General features: G+C 40.1%; 1 protein-coding gene across 2 annotated transcripts in view; it reads left to right on the top strand.

The window, feature by feature from the left end:
- Positions 1-14,526, top strand: part of ARHGEF40 (Rho guanine nucleotide exchange factor 40) — a 151,382-nt gene extending 136,856 nt beyond the window's left edge. For both annotated transcript variants that reach the window (XM_073631216.1, XM_073631206.1), the window contains 4 exons: positions 4,300-4,416; positions 4,589-4,753; positions 8,515-8,570; positions 8,663-14,526. In XM_073631216.1, the coding sequence (XP_073487317.1) occupies positions 4,300-4,416; positions 4,589-4,753; positions 8,515-8,570; positions 8,663-8,704 (380 nt within the window). In that variant the 3' untranslated portion in view covers positions 8,705-14,526. The remainder of the gene's footprint in view (positions 1-4,299; positions 4,417-4,588; positions 4,754-8,514; positions 8,571-8,662) is intronic.
- The last annotated feature ends 6,744 nt before the right edge of the window (positions 14,527-21,270 follow it).

Raw genomic sequence — 21,270 nt, 5'->3', positions numbered from 1 at the left:
GTTCATATCTCCAAGTTTCACTGTTTGCCTGCATACCATATTTTCCTAAACCATCACTATTCTCCTAAACCTACTTAAAGAATATGTACGGGGTTGTTTCAAGGTAGAGCTATACCATTTAATGTGATGCCAGCAAATTAGCTGAAATCCAGTTACCAATATTCATTGGAAATTGATTCTTTGAGAAAATGTGTCATTTATATTACACCCTCTTTCTATAAACTGTATGCCAAAAGCTTAAAATGTTACTAACTAAACCCAGTAATATGAAAATAGTTCATCCGTCCAACCCCCCCCCCCCCCCGTGCCCTCAGCCTAAACATTATTTTTTTACATTAAAATACTGCCACTATATACCCTTTTGGATGATCTGTATACCACGGTTACAAGATAAACTGCACAGTTCCTCCAGTGCTGAGAGTTCAGAATGGATCACTATCATGTGACTCTGATCAACAAGTGAATGTTCTCTCCAGCATAAAAGACGCAACTGAGCATGTGCTGGTCGGCTACCCTGCCTGTGTTAGCTGGCTTTCCCCAGATAGACATTGCAAGGAGGGGAGGATCTGTCCATACAGGATAAAACAGCTTTTTTACACGATGCAGAGGATTAACCCCTTAAATTCCACAGTGAGTATAACAAGCATGTACAGACTGATTTTACTGTTGTGGGTTTAGTAACACTTTAAGACCATGAAAATGGCTTTAAATATAATTTATCATTTGAAAGAATAATAATTATTGAAATGTCTATAAGGGCACTTTCACACTGAGGCGCGGGGGTGTCAGCGGTAAAGCACCACTAGTTTTAGTGGCACTTTTTGGACGCTAGCCGGGTGCTTTTGACTTCCACTAGCGGGCGAATAAAGGGTTCAAAGCGCCGCTGCCGAGGCACTTCCATTGATTTCAATGGCAGGGGTGCTTCAGGAGCGGTGTATACACCTCTCCTAAAGGTCCCCGGAAATGCTGCTTACAGCACTTTTTTTAACGTCCCGCAAGCGCACTGCTCCAGTGTGGGCACTCAGGCTTTCACACTGGAGTGACAGGAGAGGTGCTTTGCAGGCGCTATTTTTAGCGATATAGCTCCTGTAAAGCGCCTCTGTAAAAGTAGCCTAATTCCAATAGTATCTTTATTCAAAACAGATGTTATTGACTTTGAAAAAAAATACTTATACACTTCATGTGGAACTTGAAGAGGCACATTGGAGAAGGTATTTACTAAAGGAGTTGAGAATCTTTACACAATACATTGTGAATTTTTACTTCAATTACCCAATTTTTTTGAAAAGCATGATTACTTTTTCCACCTATGCATAATTGGATAATTGAAGTGAATTTTTACACAACTGAACTCTTATTGTACATCAGCCCAAGAGTCTTCAGGTCAGTCCTAAAACCAAGGAAGCCCAGCTATTCAGCATATCACACATCATTTTTTTTGTTCATTGATGTTTGCTAGAAATATCTGGGAACACTGCAGAAACAAAGATTCTATTACATCAGCTAATTCTGTAGTGTCTTTTCTGTACACCAGGCTTAGACCTTTGTTGCCCTGCCTGTAAGTGACATACACACATTTGGTTTATCACTTATCCTGCTTCTCAGCAAGTCTCTGTAGGTCTAGCCCTTGTTTTGGCTTGCTGTAAACTATGATAAGACTGCCCTCTGCTGGTGAATCTGAGAAGAATCCTCTGTTCACATAAGATCCAGTCTTCCCAGTTTGGGGAGCTGATGTTCAATAACAAACCCCCATTTAAATCAGCGTATCATGTAATTCCTGTTCAAAGTAATTGTGCATGTGTAGCAATCCAATTTCCAATATATTACAACATAAATTGAGTTATCTTAGAACTTGTGGGATTTTACGTTTCTAAGGAATGCTTGAGGAGCTGTGTAAACTTAGGGGTGATAAGTTCTAAGACAACAGTCAAAGTAGCCCACAGAGTAACATCAGAAATAACATTGCTTTCCTAATCTTGTGCAATATGAACAAAATAAAAAATACACTAAACATTTCATTTTTTTTTTTAGTGTGGGCAAGGGGAACTGATTTCCAAACCCAGGAAAATTGCTTAAAACAGAAGAAAAGCCTAAATCTAACTATTCTTAAAAATGTTCCCTCCCCCTCCTCCTACCTGTATAAAAAAGATTAATGTACTTACCAATGGCGGCGGGTGCTCCATTTTTTTTTAGAGGGGGGGGCGCAAGCATACACACACCCCCCCGTTCAGTCGGTCCGTCAGTTGGTCCATCAGTCGAACCACCCTCCCCCCCCTTGTCGCTCGGTAGACCGAATCCCCCCCGTCGCTTGCCCGTCCTCCCACCAGCCCCGCACTTACCCTATCTAGGTCCCAGGCAGCTTTGGCTTTCCCCTGCGTCTACTCCTCCCTCGGCGACCAATACGGTTGCTTTTCCTCCTAGCCAATATGTTCTTAAGACCCGCTTCCTGATTGACCAGGAGGAGAAGCAGGAAGAAAATAGTGAATGTTAATTTGCTATTGTTACACAAGTGGGTGGGCTCAGGGTGTAGTGCTCTGCACCCCTAGCCCACCCTTTTTTAAAGCCAATTAGAGCCTCAGGCTCTAATCGTGGGCTTAAAAAAAAAAAATATTGGAAATCCATATGTCCGGTGCCCTGCATGTAGATTAGGGGCCTGGCGCATGGATTAGGGCCCCTGCACCCCTTATGGAGCAGCCGCCACTGGTACTTACCTATTTTAAATCTGCTCCGGTGATTCTGCAACTCTGGCTCAGCGAGTGCTCGACTACGGCTGGGAATTCTAAAAGCCGTGCCATCATTCATAGGCTTCCATAGGCCAGCCGCTGCTGGCTCTCCCTCCTCTCTAAAAAAAAAAAAGAAGTGGCAACCACCCCAACCTATAACTGGCCTTTGCAGCAAGGTGCACATGGAAGGGCGATGCACATCACAAACAAACAAAAGATTTCCCAGCACACTTACCAGCCAGCCTGCAAAACAATCAAATTGACACTGTCTAAGAAAAAACGGAGGGTCTTGTTTACACACATTTGCAAATATATGCATAAGCCGCAGTGCCCATGCAAAGGTATCTTTGTATATACTGTGGTCCTAACTCTAAATTTCCAGAGCCTCCATAGTAGGAGCACATATAATAATGGATAGATTAAGGGCAGGTATGCCTGGAAGGAGCCCACTACTCCTTAAAGGTACAGGGACACACGTGTCGCCCAGCAAAAGTACAATGGCAGCAAAGACATCTAGTGCATCCCCGCACCCAATTCAACCAACTGTACAAAAAAGTGGCAACCATCCCAACCTATAACTGGCCTTTGCAATAAGGTGCACATGGAAGGGCAATGCAAATCACAAACAAACAAAAGATTTCCCAGCACACTTACCAGCCAACTTGCAAAACAGGCTGGCTGGTAAGTGTGCTAGAAAATCTTTTGTTTGTTTGTGAGACACTCCCTTCTCTCCCCTGCAAGAACTGCTCACTTACACAGGGAGACGGAGCTGTGGAATCACGTGACCGGACTGGAGCTTAGGCTTTTCTTCCACTTAAAAGCCCATCTCTAGAAAAAAAATAGTTTTGGAAAATGTCTCAGCTGTATGTGTATCTCTAGTTACTTCCTGTCCCAGTGACACCATGACACAGGAAGTGGTGGGAGATGGCTTCAAACAGGGATAAGGAGTAGCTATAAAGGCTTGACATGGGTTCTAACACTCATTCTATCCAAAATTAAAACAACATTTTGACTGAATTTGGGCCGTAAACAAAGTGAAATAAGGTTCATCTTACCCTCAGAGCTGGGATGTTCCACCGTTTCTCATTATTCTTCCTTAGCACAACAGTTTGACCTTCAGATGCCATTCCTGGAGGCTCTTCCTTTTTATTGCTTATCTCAATGTGTTTTCTACTTTTTCTTTTTAGATCTTACATTTATGTTAATATCCTCTAACTAGTCCTTAAGCACCAAAGCTCATTAACATTCTAAATTGTTGAGTGTTTAAACAGTTGTATACTATTATTATAGATGTGAACGTTTTGAATCCGCTATTCTCACTCAAGCTGAAATTGTAGACTAAAAATATGAAAAAATAGTTTCCAGTATTATCTATGTTGGCACTCACACTGCTAGAAATGTTAAAATCTGTATGTAAGGTCATCAGTAAAATATTATGGATGTGATTTTAGCATATGTCTCATCAGTCCTGATAAGGTGAAAAAATGATGACTCTGGATGAGCTGAAACCTGAAATAATTCAGGGATTTTTACTAAAACTCTAAACTTTTTCTGTTTTTATTTAATCTATATCCAGAGCACCGCACACAGGACACCTCTACAATTGGTTCCAGTCACCGTTCTTTCCTTGACATAAAAGCTGGATTCAATGCAATAAGTGAACGGACAGTTGGCGTTCTCCTGACCGCAAGAGGTAAGTCAAGGAAAGATACAGTATATATATGTAGTCCAAATCATGGAGCTTCTATAGTAAAAAGCTTGAAAAAAGAAAATGAATGCAGCTACCATAAATAAAGATTGGTAAGCTGCAATATATTACATTTTTGTTATTGGGTACACTTTACTGTAGCAATTTTCTCTTCTAGGATCCCGTACCAGAGCATCTGTACCTCTTACCTCCTGTGAGCACAGCTCTTCTCCACCATCTTCTCTTGCACTTACATCAGGGCCAAGCCCTCGGAGGCTGCGTTCACCTGGAGGAGTCTCTCTTCCTGATAAAATCAGTGAAGAGGGAGGTGACTCTTTCACAGGCAAGAAACGCTTTAGATTATTTATACCCTTTGCTAATAACATAGTGATTGCCATCTTCTACAACATCAGGCTTGTATAAACTGCAGTAACCGATTCTTTTGTCTAAACTAAAAACTGATTTGGTAGTTTAGATTACTATATTTGCCACCCAATCAGTGTTTTTAATACTGCTTTTAGCCTGAATTAGCCTGCATAGTTAGGGTCATTATGGATAGATTGCATACATGTTTTACGAGACCCAAATTCACACCTTATACGTGAAAGGATAGCATATGTTTGGAGATCATGCAATGTTTGATCTAGGAGTGGGATTTCAGGTGAGAGCAATGGCATTTGGATGTCTGCTGGCTGTGTGGATGCTGCCTCTCTTGCTGCTTTGTCAGCTAAAGCATTTCCCTTGGTTATGTCATCTTGCTGACCTGTATGTGCCTTACAGTGCAATATAGCAATGGATTTTGGTAGTTGTATGGCTTCTAACAGGCTTGTGACAAGTGTGGAATGTGAGATGGATTTTAAATCTGCTGCTGTGTAGCCCCTTTTTTTCCATATAATTCCAAAATCGTGCGCAACACCGAATGTGTACTTGGAGTCAGTGTAGATGTTTACATCCTGTCCTTCAAAAAGCTGACAATCTCTAGTAAGGACTATAAGTTCTGCAGCTTGTGCTGATTGGAATGGGACAGGGTTTGCTTCCAGTATTTTATCAGGCAGTTGGACAACAGCATACCCTGCATGGTATGTGTTATCATTTAGTCTTGAACAAGACCCATCCACAAAGACATTCTGTGGTCCAGGGAGAGCAGTTGAAGACATGTCTGGTCTGGGGGATGCGTCTTGATGGATGAGGTCCATGCATTCATCTTGAGGCACTAACTCATCTTCCTCACCTTTCAAGCCTAGCAAGGCATTCAGGATTGGAGCTGGGCCAGAAGTGGGAGAGGCATATTTTATCTCAAGTTTCGGGTTAGAAAGTAAAATTACTTCATAACTGCTCAGCCTCTGGGCTGAAATGTGCTGGGTATGGATATTCTTTAGTAGAATGGATACATTGAGTGGTGTGTAGGGTGGTGGCATGTCCAAGAGTGAATGATGTAGCCATTTCCACCACCATCGCACAGGATGCCAGAGCTCTGAGACACGCCAGCATGCCCTGCACTGGCGTAGGCACAACCCTCAAAAAACAAAATGTTTGCCCCCATGCTCCTGTGCTAGGACCCCCGCCATTGTTTTACAGTTGTCCCTGGCAAACAAGTGAAGCATCTTGCCATATTCAGTTAATCCAAGTCCAGGAGCTGTGACCATTGCAGTTTTAAGGTACATAAAAGCATTGCACATTTCATTATCACTATCCCAGGGGAAAGAATCGGAGCTATGCATAGTTTCAGCCCACCCCGAGATTTGATACCCAGGGGACTATGAACTCACAATCCGTACCACAAACCCTAGCTACATAATCTTTACATGTTTCCCCAGGGTTGGGAGGAGGGGAAGGAACTTCTTTACCATGTTTTTTGACCTATATTGACAGTGGGGAACGACTGTCTTGCCTTACAATCGTCTGATCCACACAACAAATTATCTTATACTTCTAAGCGACAGAAACTATAAGCAGAAACGTTTTGGGTCACGGTGGATTTACCTCATAGACTATTCTCCTTCCAAAAGGAGAAACAGTACTGTTTAAATATTTGTGTCCTCCCAAAGGACTTTCTTGGGTCTGCCAAAGACCTTTTTCTATATTAGTCTATGTAGGCACGGTCCGTCTCCTTTCTATACAATTTAAACGGGACTAAAGCTTTATCTATCCTTTCAATACTTATTAGGCATTTATTAAATTTGCAGTGGCATACTAAACATAAATACCCCTTAACCCCATTGTACTTAGATATGTGCTAGTCTAAAACATTTGTATAAAGCAGAACTCCAGCCACTAAAAAGGAAAAAAGAATACAGCCTAATTCCCTTTTAGTCCAGATCATTACAGACCACTGTCCACTCTTGAGAAAAAAAAAATCAGTCAACATGCAGCAATATCTACCCTTCTTCATGGTCCCCTGAAAGCCAGCAACCTAGTCCTCCTTTCTCCAATGCTGGAATGTGGGTGGGCCATATCACTTTCTGGTGACATGAGTGCTAGTCTTACAGTGGTTAGAGTGTGATTACATTGGTGAGATTGGCAGCAACAAGGCAAGTCAAGGACCAGCATGCAAAACCGCTCTAGCACACTGTTCTCTACAAGACAAAGAGGAAGAATAGTGGGATAAGGCATTATGTATGTAGGGATCCTGCCTTAAATGATAACTCCACTTTCGTGGGGGAAAGAAAAATAGCAAATAAAAAATAATAATATAGCATATACAATTGCGACACAAGTCATATTGTAATTGAATATTAAAAATTAATTTTCTTTTTTAATCTGCAGCTCTGTAATTTTCTGTAAAATACAATGCAATATGGCTACCTGGAGGTGTTCTGTACACAGAATGTGTACAAAACGGCCCCCATGAACATAATTTCCTGCTGGTGTGATTGGCTCACTGATTTTCCCATAAGTCTACACTAAGATACAAGTCAGATATCAGGCATCTCCTGCAACAAAAATGTCATTTTTGGTGAAATACTCCCAGTAGGAAATCACGTTTAAAGGGATGCAAACTCTGCAATTTTCCTCATTAGAGCCCTGCAGGTGCAGCAGTTGATTCATAATTAAGAAATCACTTCCATTAGATTTACTTACCATATGGACACAGACAAACACACAGGGTTTTCTTCAGAATAACAAAAAGGCAGGAATCTGAAACAAAGTGTGTTAACTTCCTTGCAATGTACATAGATCACCCAGAGGGGAATGTTCCACAAAAGTGGAGTTACTCTTTAAAGCTCAGTGCTACTGCGACAGAGGAGAGAGGGGGTTTGAATCAGCCATGAGTGCCTTAGAAATGTTCTAGCCACAAGACAGGATGGGATGATGCTATATCTAGGAGTTTTTCAGTCAGGTTTCAGAAGGTGTGTAAATTGCCTACACCTAAACCAAGCACATTATCCAATTTTAGTCAAAGCTACACAGTTTGTTTTTATCTACAGGAGCCCCTTTCTCATTCTCTTCAGACAGATTTTTTTCCCAGTTTTGGGTAGAGTATGGAAGGGTTAGTCATTCTGTTGAGTTTGTATTGCTGTCTGTGTCCCATTTTGATACATTCATTCTTATTTTCTGTCTGTCTGACCATTGTCACTAGGAAAAATAGTAAAGGAAAATCTACAATTTTACAGCTGTCACCAGAAAAGGAACTCCTGGCTCAGTGACAAATGTCAATATGGGATCTTTTTCTCACTTCCTGCTGTGTCTCTAAGATAGAAAGTAGTGAGAAATGCTCCCAATATTCACCGATTTCACGATGGAATTTTTAGATAAATTATATACAGAACAGTAACAGTGTCTTAAAAAAAGAGTTATATTGCGGCTCATAACTAGAACCGATTGAATCAAATTGTTTCTGTTAGTCATAGCAATAAAAAAAATCCACTTTTACACTGTAGAATATCTAACAGGAGATTTTTGATTGGAAGAAAAAACGTGTTCAAACTACAGTGCCATATTAAAGCTGGTAGAACAGAAAATTATAAGCACACAATGCAATGATTCAGAAAAACTTTGGAGCCATGACCACTGGTTTTTAACATACATTTTATATCATAAATAATGTTTGGAAGCTGATTATTTGTTGCATTCTGTCTTATGTGATTTATGTTTGGTGTTTAGGTGGACCTGTGTGCCTCAAATCAATCTCACCCATCATGGAAGGAGAAAAGCCAAAGGTAAATTGTATTCACTGGCCTTCTTATTGATTTTTACATCTCCAAGGTCAGAGCATATCATTTACAACACTCCATGTGTCCATCTTTTTTAGGATCTAACCATTGAAGCAATCTTCCCTTCCACTTCTGTGTAAAGAAAAATCATTTCCAAAGCTCATAATAAATGAACATAAATTGCCTGCACAGTGCCATAACCACTGACCAAAAGGACTACATAATCAGCATATCAATGACCTCAACAGACGACAGTGCTAAAAAATATAATTCGTATACACAATGCACCAAATACAATGCTGTCAGAAACGCAAAAATCATCACTCCCTCCTTGGTGACTGACTTTTCTGGAAACTAAGACCACTAACAAAGCCTATGACAATTATAAAATTATGTCCTGTCAAATCGAAGGAAAGCTAGCTTCAGAAGATCAGTACTTTTTTTCTCTAAAAGCCAAGGACTTCATCTCTGTTAACTGAAGGTGCAAACAATGGTCACATCATTTTTGTACACTCTTAATTTAAAATTTCAGTACAAGGAAACGTCAAAGAGATTTGGGGACCATCATGGTGTAGAAATATGGTTTACAGTGTGTGTATGCTTAATCACAATGATTCTAAGATTTGTCATTGGAACATCCAAGAAATCAGCTTTTTTTTCTCATCCATTGTGGGATTATACTACAGCTTGCAAGAGGACTGGACACTGGCAAACAAAAAAAGTGTAGGTCAGAATAACCCCTGCTACTACTAACACTAGTGTCCTAGGAGAATCAACTCATTCTTTTCAGGTCTAAATTTGCTAGCACCTTTTTTCCAGACTCCGTTCTGGTTTAAATTTAGTCAGAGAACACTTTCCAGATCTAGAGCTGCTGCCACTGCATTAGTGCTTACCCTGTCTCTGAAGACTCACTTTATGAGCAGGCCTGAGCAGCCAAGTACTGGGAGCTACCTCAAGTATAAGGTTGCTGGGCATTTTTTAAAAATCCCCGTTTCCCACCAGTTTCAAATGCAAGAGGGGTTAATGCTGTGGAACTGAGCACTGATGTCATTCACGGAGTGGAATGAGTTTCGTGACTCTGTTTCCATCCACTCAGTGTCAAGAAAGCAACTCCCCACTTGTGCTCCTGCTTGCAATGAGCTATGTAGAATGTTGAGGTTTGGTATGTTCCTGCTACCTGCCTACAGGTTCTCATTAACATTCAGTTCTCATTAACTACCAGCTGTCTGTGTCTCATGAGTACCTGGGGCCTTATCTCGTACCCTGAACCTTAATTTGTGTTGTTGCACTATGTCTAATTTTAAACACAAGGAGGAAAGCCTCGCTGTAACAGGCTTTATCAGCTCACACATTACTTTTGACTCTGGGGTTGCTTGCAGCACATTTCCTTATGGTGCTGATGTCTGCAGCATTTAATCCTGTTGCCTTGTGCTCCTAGAGGCTTTCCCATGGTGCACGAACCTCATGAGACTCCTGGAGGATAGTTCGGCATAGGCAGTGCCAGATCTTCAAGGTCTTTTCTCTCTCAAGCACTGATCTGCTGTCCTTCATGGTTGCTGACTTTAATGGCAGGGCTATTGAAGCCTATGTTTGAGAGACATCTTTCACAAATGTCCATGGTGCTACAAGCCACAAAATATACTTTCCACAAGGTACATCCTTGGACATGGAAGGCATCCTTCATTTTGTGTGAGTCTTGGGTGCTTACCCCCTAGGAGTTTCTCTGTAGGGATCAATCCTCTCTTTCTGCAGCTGAGTTTGGCTCTTAGCACTATTATAGATCAGGTTTATCCTCTTTCTATCCTGTTTCAAAGATCGTTGGCCTTTCACTTCTTGATTAAGACCTTTGTACGGAGAGTCTCCTATGTAATTCCCCTTTGACTCTGTGGAATCAGAATCTGATTCTCTCTGTGATTCAGAAACTGCCATTTGAACCAACTGGAGACATTCCTTTCTCTACCCTCATTCACAAGGTGATATTCCTGTACCCATCATCTCTGTAAGGTGAGTGTCTGAACTGATGGCCCTATCCTGCAAGGAACCTTTCTGATTTTACATAGGGACAACATGGTGTTAAGGCACACAACTTCCCTCTTATAAAAACAGTTTCTGCCTTTCACCCAAACTAGGGCATTGTTCTTCCATTCATTTGTCCAGCTACAGTTCACCTAATGGAAATTTCCCTCCATTGTCTGGATGTTGTTGGGTTCTGAGAGTCTGTCTCTTGGTGACTGCTTTTTTCAGAAAGGCTGATTCCCTTTTTGCCATCCAATGTGGTGCAAGTAAAGGTACACTTGCTTCTTGTTTCACCATCATCAGACAAACTATCATCCAAGTTTATGGCCCAAAGGATTGAGTTCCACCCTTTCCTGTCAAGGCACATGCTACTATTGAGTGCTTCTTGGGCTTTTCACAACCAAGCAACTGTTTCCTAGATTTGCATGGCTGCCTCCTGGTCTTCTGTTCAGATGTTCACTAAGTTGCAATCTCATTTAATGCCAGCTTCAGGTGTAAGGTCCGTCAGGCAGTTCTAGGGCTGCAGGCAGTCTCCTGTTATTTTTTTCCCTGTAAGAATAGCTTGCTGTTTTGCCCACTCCTCACTTAGATGGCCTTTAGGCACCCTGAAGGTTGAAGACTTCTTGTTTCCTTCCATGGATGTGAAAGAAAAGAGGATTTTTGTACTCAATGAAAAATCCTTTTCTTGGTGTCCATTGAAGGGACACAGGGGTTCCATCCCTCTGTGTGTATAATCGTACTCTCATCACTGGTATTAGTAGGGGTTATCCTCAGCCGCTCTGAAGTTTTTTTTGGTTGGCAGTGTCCAATCCTCCTGTAGGACCATTCAGATTTTGCACCAAGATGTCCTATCTGTGTTTTCTGCCTGTCTCTATCTGTTTCAATTAGAATAAGTTGTCGGCCTGACAGATTTTATGCTATTCTTTGCGATTAATTCAATTCCTTCTTGAGACTGTTAGTTGTCAGAAAATCATGGGCATTTGCAAAAAACCTTAAGGTTATATGTAATCTTTTACAATTATTGAGCCCTCTTCCCTACTAAAGCCCATTGATATATTGTTCACTTAACTTGTGGACTAGCACATGGAGCCAGGGATGTCATAATGATAGCCTGCATCTAAGAATTTGTCCTGTTTTCTCTTGATTTATGTTTTACTATGCTCATTTCACATATTATTAATTATTGGTATTTACCATAATGCCTGTGATTTTCAGAAATAACAGCACATGGTTAAAAATAATGACTGCTATGGCAAATATCCGTGCCTACTGCAGGATTTCTGTCCCTGCAGAATCGCTCTTGGTAAATGTTTTCTATGAAAGCACTCCATGCTGCTATGCTTTCTATCTGCCAGGTGGGAGGACACCTGGGCAGTCCAGGATGGCATTGTCAAAAGCTGTTCAATCTCAAGCCAAGAGACACAAGGAACTTTTCCAAGGTAGAAAATCTCATTGCCAAGTGGGTCACAGCTATGTAATTGAGTGGTTAAGTGGGCATAACTGTTTTGTTACTAAAACTAAAAACTAAACTGGAATTCCCAAAGAATGTTAGGTTATTTTCCATATGGATAAAGTACTGGAATCTGTTTTTATACAATTTTCTGTCATCTCCTACACAGCAGGGCTTAGATTGGGAGAGGGGAGGGCAGAAGTGTGTGCCAATCAGCAAATAGCAGTGCAGAGAACTAGTCATCTCCATACTAATCCTTAATGTAACAACAACCGTCTGGGTGGTGGGTTGGTGACCAATATGTTTTGCTTAACTGTAAAAAAGGAAAGGGCGTTAACCAACCTGGTTATGCTATCTGACAGGGGAGACTACAAAGAATTACAAAGATTTTGTCAGGTAAAACTGTTCACATATACTGTATGTATTTGTGCATTTAGCTGTTTAGCTTTAAACAGTGTGGCTGCAAAGGAGAATAGAATTTACATGCATCCTGGCCCTATCACTCTTAACTAAAACTAGATGGGTAGTTTGTATAGTGGGGTGCTTTTTTATTGAAAATGTGCTGCATCTCAATTGGAATTTTTAGCAGTGAGTATCAGACTTTAATTATTTTGTACTTCCATTCAGATTTCTCATAAATACTGAACTATACCTAGGAAAAAACATTTTATTGATCTTATATAGCATAACAACTGGCTGTTTAAGCTAAATATAATCTGGTATGTCAGCTTTGTAACACAGCTATTAATATGGTTCTTTTATTTATAACCATCGCCTGCTATGAATACTTAACCAATATCATAAACAGTAACTTCCCTAAATAGGATATACTAATGGTACTCGATAGGAAAATCCATATAACTATATCACGTTGCATCTCCTATTAGAGCATAGAAGTATTTTTAATATTATGAAATATATAAGGGATGATGTCACATATAATGCACTATGCACACCTGCTGCAAATAGCCTGATATATTACTATTAAACGGGATTAAAACAAGAAACTGGATGATGACACCCATACAGCCTGACCCTAACAAAAGTTTTAAAGCAATAAAGCTTGAATCGTTCAAACTGCACAAGCCAGATATTCAAAGCTGTATGAGAAAAACAAGTGTTAGGTTTTGATAAACTTGACCTGTAACATTGTTATCGGCTTCCAAAGTATGTATAGCTAGCGCAATTTTCTCACTTATTCTCAACTATTGTGCCTTTTTGGTGAGAATATATAGTCTTCCTTTATGGGGATTGCACTTTTTCTTTTAACCAATGTTACTTATGGTATAATAAATGCGCAGTAGTTAAATTCTCTATAATGGCATTGTATCAGGTGAACTAATAGTTATTCTTACATATGTTTTTCTCCGAGAGAGACTAAACCAATGAAGAACAGCAAGCTTTTAGGATACTGTGGTCCCATTGTCATCTCTTGTGAAAGACCAGCTGTAAGAAAGGACCGCAGAGTCTTGGAAGCTTTTATAAACAGTAGACTGCTCGTTTGTGTTAGACTTAGGTCTCTCGAGGGATTGGATCGTGAAGTCCTGAGAGTTTGCTATTTATGACATTTTTGTTTGCTTGTCTCCAAATAAGAATACAATACTTATATAGGAGGAATCCATTCCTGTGTAAAATATTTTTTTTCCTTATGTGATATGTGTATTTGTCACTCTGGAACCACATTCCCATTATCAGTGCCCTCCCACCTACGTTTCTAAATGCAATGGACAGGGTCTAACCTGGTACTCGAAGATCAATAAAACCTGCCTGGAAGCCTGAGGGAGATGTGTTTATGAAAGAGATGTATTGATTGTATCCTCTCCACAGGAAAGAATGAGATTCACAGCAAAGAATGGAGACAATCCCCACAAAAGTGTTTTGATACCATAGCAAAGAGAGACCTGAGATATATTATTCCTTAAAAAAACCTTTATATGGTTATATATGGTACATCTATCTGTTTCTAATTAGATATCATGCTTATATTATTCTTGTTTATTTTATATCATTTATGGTACATTCCTAACCCTTTTATTTTTGTTTTTTTGTTTTTTGTTTTTTTTTACATTCGATGGAGCAACCTATGTCGGACAATTTTGTGGAATGGTATAGTCTGTTCTGCAAGGCTTGGTACAGCCTGTGCCATCTGCTTGTCTGGGAAGGAGCTCTAGAATTTGTCCTCTAATTACTATGAGGACGCACAATCAGTCTAAGTGTAGCTTTCTGTTTGTTTTGAAGTGGTACAAGTACAGTTTTGCTGTTAAGAATTTGTACAATCAATACCGCCCTTACTTTCACTTGCTGAAGAAGTCCATTTCCTTTAGATTGTTTTAGAGGATACTGAAAATACATTTCTGTGTGTATAAAGTACTTGTAACATCTAATGATTAACTTCTATTGTTTCCCATATTTGTTTCTTGTTTACTGTCCTGTGTACTGTCTGTGGTTTGTCTTTGGCACATTTTATATAATTAAACGCATATATGTCACTGCTAACATTGCTTGAGCAACATTGGTCAATGTGTCCCTTGAGGAGTTGTCCTAAGTGAATGGTTCTCTAGTAAAACAAACATGAGGCTGACCCTTCAGTATTAGATGCCAATGTATTTTTTATTTTTTTTTTAATAAAATAATGAATGCTCAGAATGCTACTTAATGTGGCTTAATTTGATTGACTTTTAAACTGTGTGTCCAAAATGAGGTATAGCAAAATGCCAAAGAACCCTTTGCAAAACCTGCTATTGACAAACTGGAGCAAAATGACTTCTTTTTTTTTCAGTAAGCCTTATAAGCCTATTAGATGCTGAAAGAGTAGATTGCAGAGAAGGGAAGTGAAGGGAGAAGAATGCTGCTTTATTTTGTACAGAAAATAATGAGAGTGGCTAAATAAGGAGGGGAAGCTGATATGCCTGAATGCTTTGACCTCCTGGTCCTGAGAACAGCTGCATTATCTGCTCCACCTTGAATTACTCCCCAGTTACTGGGTTTTAAAGTGGCACTCCAGGAAAACTATATGAAAATCCCAAACTTGTTTATATGGACAGTTTTATTCAACAAATATTTGTAATTCACACACTCTTGCCATATTTTATAGCTAGCCACATGGCAACAGTGTTTCCCTGTCTAGCTTTGCAGCTTCCTGTATCACCTGTGACCTGCCTTATTGAGTTGTGTTGTCATCCTACTGGATATACTGGCTGGACAGAATTGCAAAAACGTTGGCAGATAGAACTATTAAAGAAATTCCCGGTATGAGGCCTCATTGACGCCTGTCTGTCTGCATCCTTATCTGTGCATTGGACCCACACAAATGTGCACTCTGGGGTGTGCATGTAGATCCCTGTAGTCAGTATCTGACATTGATTTAACCAGGCTGCCTACACGCCAATGCATGCAACACCTGTGCATTCTAGGTGGCTCAAGACAGCCCTTCACATGGATGTAGAGATTGGTATGCTTGTCTGAATGAGGCCTAATAGTCAAGAGGAGTGTAAAAAGAAAGACTGACCTCAAATACATTATTGGTCAGACCATTTCATACATCCTTGGCTCAAGTATTTGGTAAATAAAAGGTGTTCACTGGAGGTGCAGCCTATGAACCCCTGTGTATACGGGGAATGGGGGAAAAGGAAAGGTGGGTAATGGCGACCCATTTTTGTTGTCAGTGGAAGGAATTATGCCCCATTGTTGGTGTCAGTGGAAACATAAGTGCCCCATTGTTGGTGTCAGTGGCAGGAATTATGCCCATTGTTGGTGTCAGTGGCAGGAATAATGCCTCAAGTGCTGGATAAAGGCAAGCAAAGGGCAGCATCCAGCCCCAGGGATTCAGTTTGGAGACCCCTGATCTAAACAGTTAAATTGTGTGTGTCCAGCACTAGGTAGCTTTTTAGCAATGTATGCACAGTACAGCCTTGGTAAAGATGTTTTTTTTTAACACATAAAAAATAATTAGAGGCTGAGAAAGTGGTGTCACACTTGGTGACTGTACAGAGAGTTCTCTACAGATGGGGTAAAGTCATCATTTGCTGCTTTAACCTCCCTGGCGGTATTCCCGCAAGGTGGCTCGGGGTGAATTTTCAGTACAAAAAGCGGTAACCCCGAGCCTCACTCGGGATTGCTTCGCTGGATCCAGGAAGAAGTTACTTACCTTGTCCCCAGGATCCTGCGATGTCTCCCTGCTGTGTGTGCGAGCCATGTCTCCGCTCGATCTATCACAGTGCCTTGCTCCGTTCCCTGCGAGCGTTGCGACGCACAGGGACAGAGCACGGCGCCAAATTCAAAAAGTTAAAAACACACAATACATACAGTACACTGTAATCTTACAGATTACATTACTGTATCAAATTATTTCACATCAGTTTTGTCCCTAGTGCTTTGTCCAGTGCCCAGCATGCACTTTTAAAATATAAATAGTGTTCTTTCTGTCTGGAAACTGGAGATTGTCCATAGCAACCAAAAAGTGTCCCTTTACATCAAAAGTGATTTTAGACCAGCTAGAAAACAGCGATAATAAATTAGAATCACTCGCAGAATTGAACGATAGTGATTTGTGGGGAAATCCGTCATCAAACACTGAAAGTAATGACAGCGACAATTCTGCAACTGAGCAAATTTCAGTGTTTTTGATTTGATTACATTATTGAATAATTTTACTATTATTATATTATTATTTGTTATAATTATTTATTGTTATTTATTATATTATAATTTTATGATTTCGTGTTTCAAACTTTATCATACCCGGGATATCTACTAGACTCTTGTTTGGACAGATTTGAGTGTGTTATTCCTAAGAATTACAGGCCTACAATATAAAAAGCCAAATTTCCATGCAAAACATTGTACCGCTTTGAGCATCAAAAATCTGATATAATCATACCGCCAGGGAGGTTAAATGTATCACTACACACTGGGTGAATGTCAGGCTGCCGGAGAACTTAAAGGGACACTGTCATGAGATCTTAATGGAAGCTGCCATTACTGAACTCTCTTTTGGGAGTACTAATATCCTAGCTGTCATTCTGATGCTTTACCTTCAATGCTGTTACTGACCTGATACAAGTATAGAGATCAGATATGACCAAATACCTTCGGTTCTATCTGCTAGCATCTGGGCATCATTAAACGTATGTTTGAGGATATTTATCTGCATCTGGAGTTCATAACATTTACAGTGAGCATTTTTTTTTTATTTTATTGGGCTGACATTTGTATCCAGTGCCCTATGAATGCCCCCTGAACAATATTTACACTGTCTGCATAGGCTTCACATGTGCTGCTGCGGTTGCCCCATGTAACGTTTATGTACCATGGGGATAAATGCTACAGCACTGGTGAAGCTAGCTGTAATGGAACGTCCCACACTCCACTTGAGTGCTTCCGTCAGTATACCACTTCATCCCAGTCTGGATATAGATATCCGATATTCCAACTGCTCATAAGCACAAAACAAGACAACACTTGTTTCACTGCTAACATGGACTGACTTTTTATTTGAGATCTCACACAAATATATACAGCAGGATAACTAAAACCTAACCTAATTAACATGAGCTAATTATTTAATCCTTTATCCAGCCTAGGTGACTAAGAGACATGACCTTTTAGAACAGACTTGTGGTCACCGAGCTTCACACAGTACATTATACATTATCAAGTACAACCACAGGACATTTTCTCACAATAGCAGGAGCTAATTACAATTAACAAAACAAACGGTGATCCCCCCCCCCCTCCTCAGCCTAATCATCAACAAACTATAGTAGGAGTAGACTGTTCATCTCCTAGCCATTGACTATTCAATACACATTACCATAAACATCAACACAGGGTTAATTAGAACAAACAACAATGTGTGGAATACCCTTAGAACCTGTGGTGAGCCAGACTAGACTAATTTACATTAAGCATGTTATAGCAGACATCAGACAGGTGAGTGGAGTTGATATTTGCATCTCCTCACAGTATGTGTCCCAACAGTATGACTCAGTCACTATTGCTAATATGGCAAATACAGGGTCCCCAGAGTCTGTGTGTCCTGGGGGACAAGGACCCGAAGCCAAAGTAACAACACCTCAAGGGTACCCCAAATGCCAGGGCCCATAATCTGTAGGCAAGAGGCTCACATTCGGTCCCATCCAAAAGCCTCTGTCCCGGGTGAGTCTGTCACACTAGCACTAGACAGAAAGGTGCCTCTCTAATTCTAACGTCACCTGAGATAAACACATCTATATTTAGGAATAGGTAACTGAAAATACCTCTTATGTGCAAAATGCCTTCGTTTGTTAAAGATTCTAGGCATATTATTAATCTGTTATCAGATATTCCTGCCAAACCAGGTATATGGATGGTGACCCCGGATGTCACCTCCTTATATACTATTATCTCACATGAATTGGGGTTTGAGGCTGTTAAAGGTTATTTGGACTGTGATTCTGGACTTCCTGACAGTCAAGTAGCTTTCTTGATGGTATTATTGAAATTTGTGGCCTCCCATATTTACTTCTGGTTCAATAACCAGTTTTATAGACAAGACATGGGAGTTGCCATGGGGGCTAAGTACGCCCCGAGTTTGGCCAATCTTTTTATGGCCAAATGGGAGAAGGATGTCATCTATACCAAGGATTTACCACAATTGGTCCTGTGGGCCAGGTATATTGATGACATCCTCCTCCTAGGGGATGGCAAATGCTGTGATCTCCAGGAGTTCATACGGTCCCTCAACACTAACCAGACGGGCATACAACTTAATTGTGTGATGAATCAGTTAGAGATCAACTTTTTGGACCTTAATATTACAGTTAGAGATAACAAGTTTGTTACCTCTACCTTTTTCAAGGGGACAGATAGGAACTTGTTTATTCCTATTGACAGCTGCCACTTTAGTCCCTGGCTCAGATCAGTTCCCAAGAGTCAGTACATGAGACTCAGGAGGAACTGTTCTGACCTAGGTGAGTTCCTTGTACAGGCTGAGGCTCTCACTGCTAGGTTTTTGGGGAAAGGGTATCAGCTGGATTTTCTTGTTGATACCTTGGATACCATTAAAACCATGAACAGAGAAGATTTGCTAGTGGAGAGAGAGCCATGTGTAGATGGTGGTTTTAACACGGGTGTCCCTTTTGTGACCACTTATTCTTTACAGCATAAGAGCATTAAGCAATTGGTCAATTAACTTTGGCACATTGTTAATAACGATGTAGTACTGAAGGGTGTGTTACCAGATAAACCGCGAGTGATATTCAGGGGTGTTCCTTCTTTGAGAAATCGAGTGGCACCCAATGTTCTGAATCCACCTACCATCAGCAGAGGTTTTTTTGATCAGTTAAGAGGTTTTTATAAATGTGGGAGGTGTAGGGTCTGTTCTCTGAGTTCTTGTACCCAGAGACGTACCACCACCTTTATTTCTACTGCCACACAGAAACATCACACAATTAAGCCATGCATCACGTGTTCCACAGTTGGAGTGGTTTACATGTTGCAGTGCCGCCTTAATGAGCATATCACGAATATTAAGACTGGTTTTAAGAATCATTCTGTGTCCAAGCACTATTTACTTGTACACAGTAGGGATTGGCATTGACAAATTGGCATTGACAAATTCAAGCCTTATTGGAGGGGGAGCTCATTGGTAAGGGAGATATCTAGGCTTGAGATGGCAAGGATCCATAGATTAAAAACCTATGCCGCTTATGGGCTCAATATCGATACAGACGTTAATGCGTTCATTGATAATTCATGAGGAGCCTTATTGTAAACTTGTTCTGAGACATAAGGGTGAGCTTATCATTATTTTTAATATTCACTTTTCACCAAACAAATTTTTATAAATTTTTTATAATTTTTACTATATCCAAGGAATATATACCGTATATATATATATATATATATATATATATATATATATATATATATATATATATACATTTTTGGGTATACTATTATTAAGTATATACACTATATACGTTATAGAGGTCTAAATCACTATATTTCCCAAGTTAATGGGTCAGTTCACTGTTGGTGTACTCTTTTATGCAATGCATTAAACGCCTCTGGGACGGCACACATTGACGCCACCACATTGTTTTAGAGAAGGACGGGCTCCTGTGTTTGCCGGCCGGCATTTGTTTTTATACACGATTTTCTATCTACTAACATGTACGTACAATTTTTTTAATACATACTCGAGACTGTAGCACGCTATGGTCAGTTTTTCTTTCTCCTGAGCCCATCCTGAGTATACCATTGAAGTACGGCTAAGAACTCTGAGACGCCTAGGGTGGTTTTCAGCTATAAGGTCCGGTCCCTGTGTGATTCCAGTGGTCAACATTGCAAGCTAAATGCCGTGGCTGGGTTACAGCCAAACGCCCTTTCTGTTTGCTGTCTGGTAAGCAGGCTTATGATACGGTGGTCGGGCACTCTTTCTGTGTGTGGAGTCACTGTGGTGTCATTGGATGACTGATATATATGGACTATTAATCTTTTAACCATTAATATCAATACACATATTGTGTATATTGGCGCAGCTCTCCCCTTCATTTTAACTGAAAATACTGCTTGCTGATAATCTTCCATCATTATTCTATCCTTATGCTTATTGAACATTATAGAATGTATTTGCACATTTACATTTAAAAGAATCTGTCACCTACAAAAGAATGCTTGGATGTGAAACACATTACTAATTTGACAAAGTAACATATTTTTGTCAAGTCTGTCAATGTCTGGATTTCTGTTCAAATGTAATAATGTTCTCCCTGGGCTCTACCATATTGGATACCATTCTGCAGAGCTGTGTCCTGAGCTCCTGGTCCTTGGAGTTACTATGCAGCTGATGGGCTGATTGTAAAAGTGCAGGGGATTTAACCTCCCTGGCGGTATGATTATGTCAGATTTTTGATGCTCAAAGTGGTACATTATTTTGCATGGAAATTTGGCATTTTATATTGTAGGCCTGTAATTCTTAGGAATAACACACTTAAATCTGTCCAAACAAGAGTCTAGTAGACATCCCGGGTATTATAAATTTTGAAACACAAAATCATAAATTATAATATAATGAATAACTATAAATATTTATAACAAATAATAATATAATAATAATAAAATTTATTCAATAATGTAATCAAATCAAAAACACTGAAATTTGCTCAGTTGCAGAATTGTAGCTGTCATTACTTTCAGTGTTTGATGACGAATTTCCCCACCAATCATTATCGCTCAATTCTGCGAGTGATTCTAATT

The sequence above is a fragment of the Aquarana catesbeiana genome, linkage group LG01 (assembly GCF_042186555.1).
Source record: "Aquarana catesbeiana isolate 2022-GZ linkage group LG01, ASM4218655v1, whole genome shotgun sequence".
Lineage (NCBI taxonomy): Eukaryota > Metazoa > Chordata > Amphibia > Anura > Ranidae > Aquarana > Aquarana catesbeiana.
Note: the sequence above shows the minus strand (reverse complement) of the source record. Positions and strands in the feature narration are given on the sequence as shown.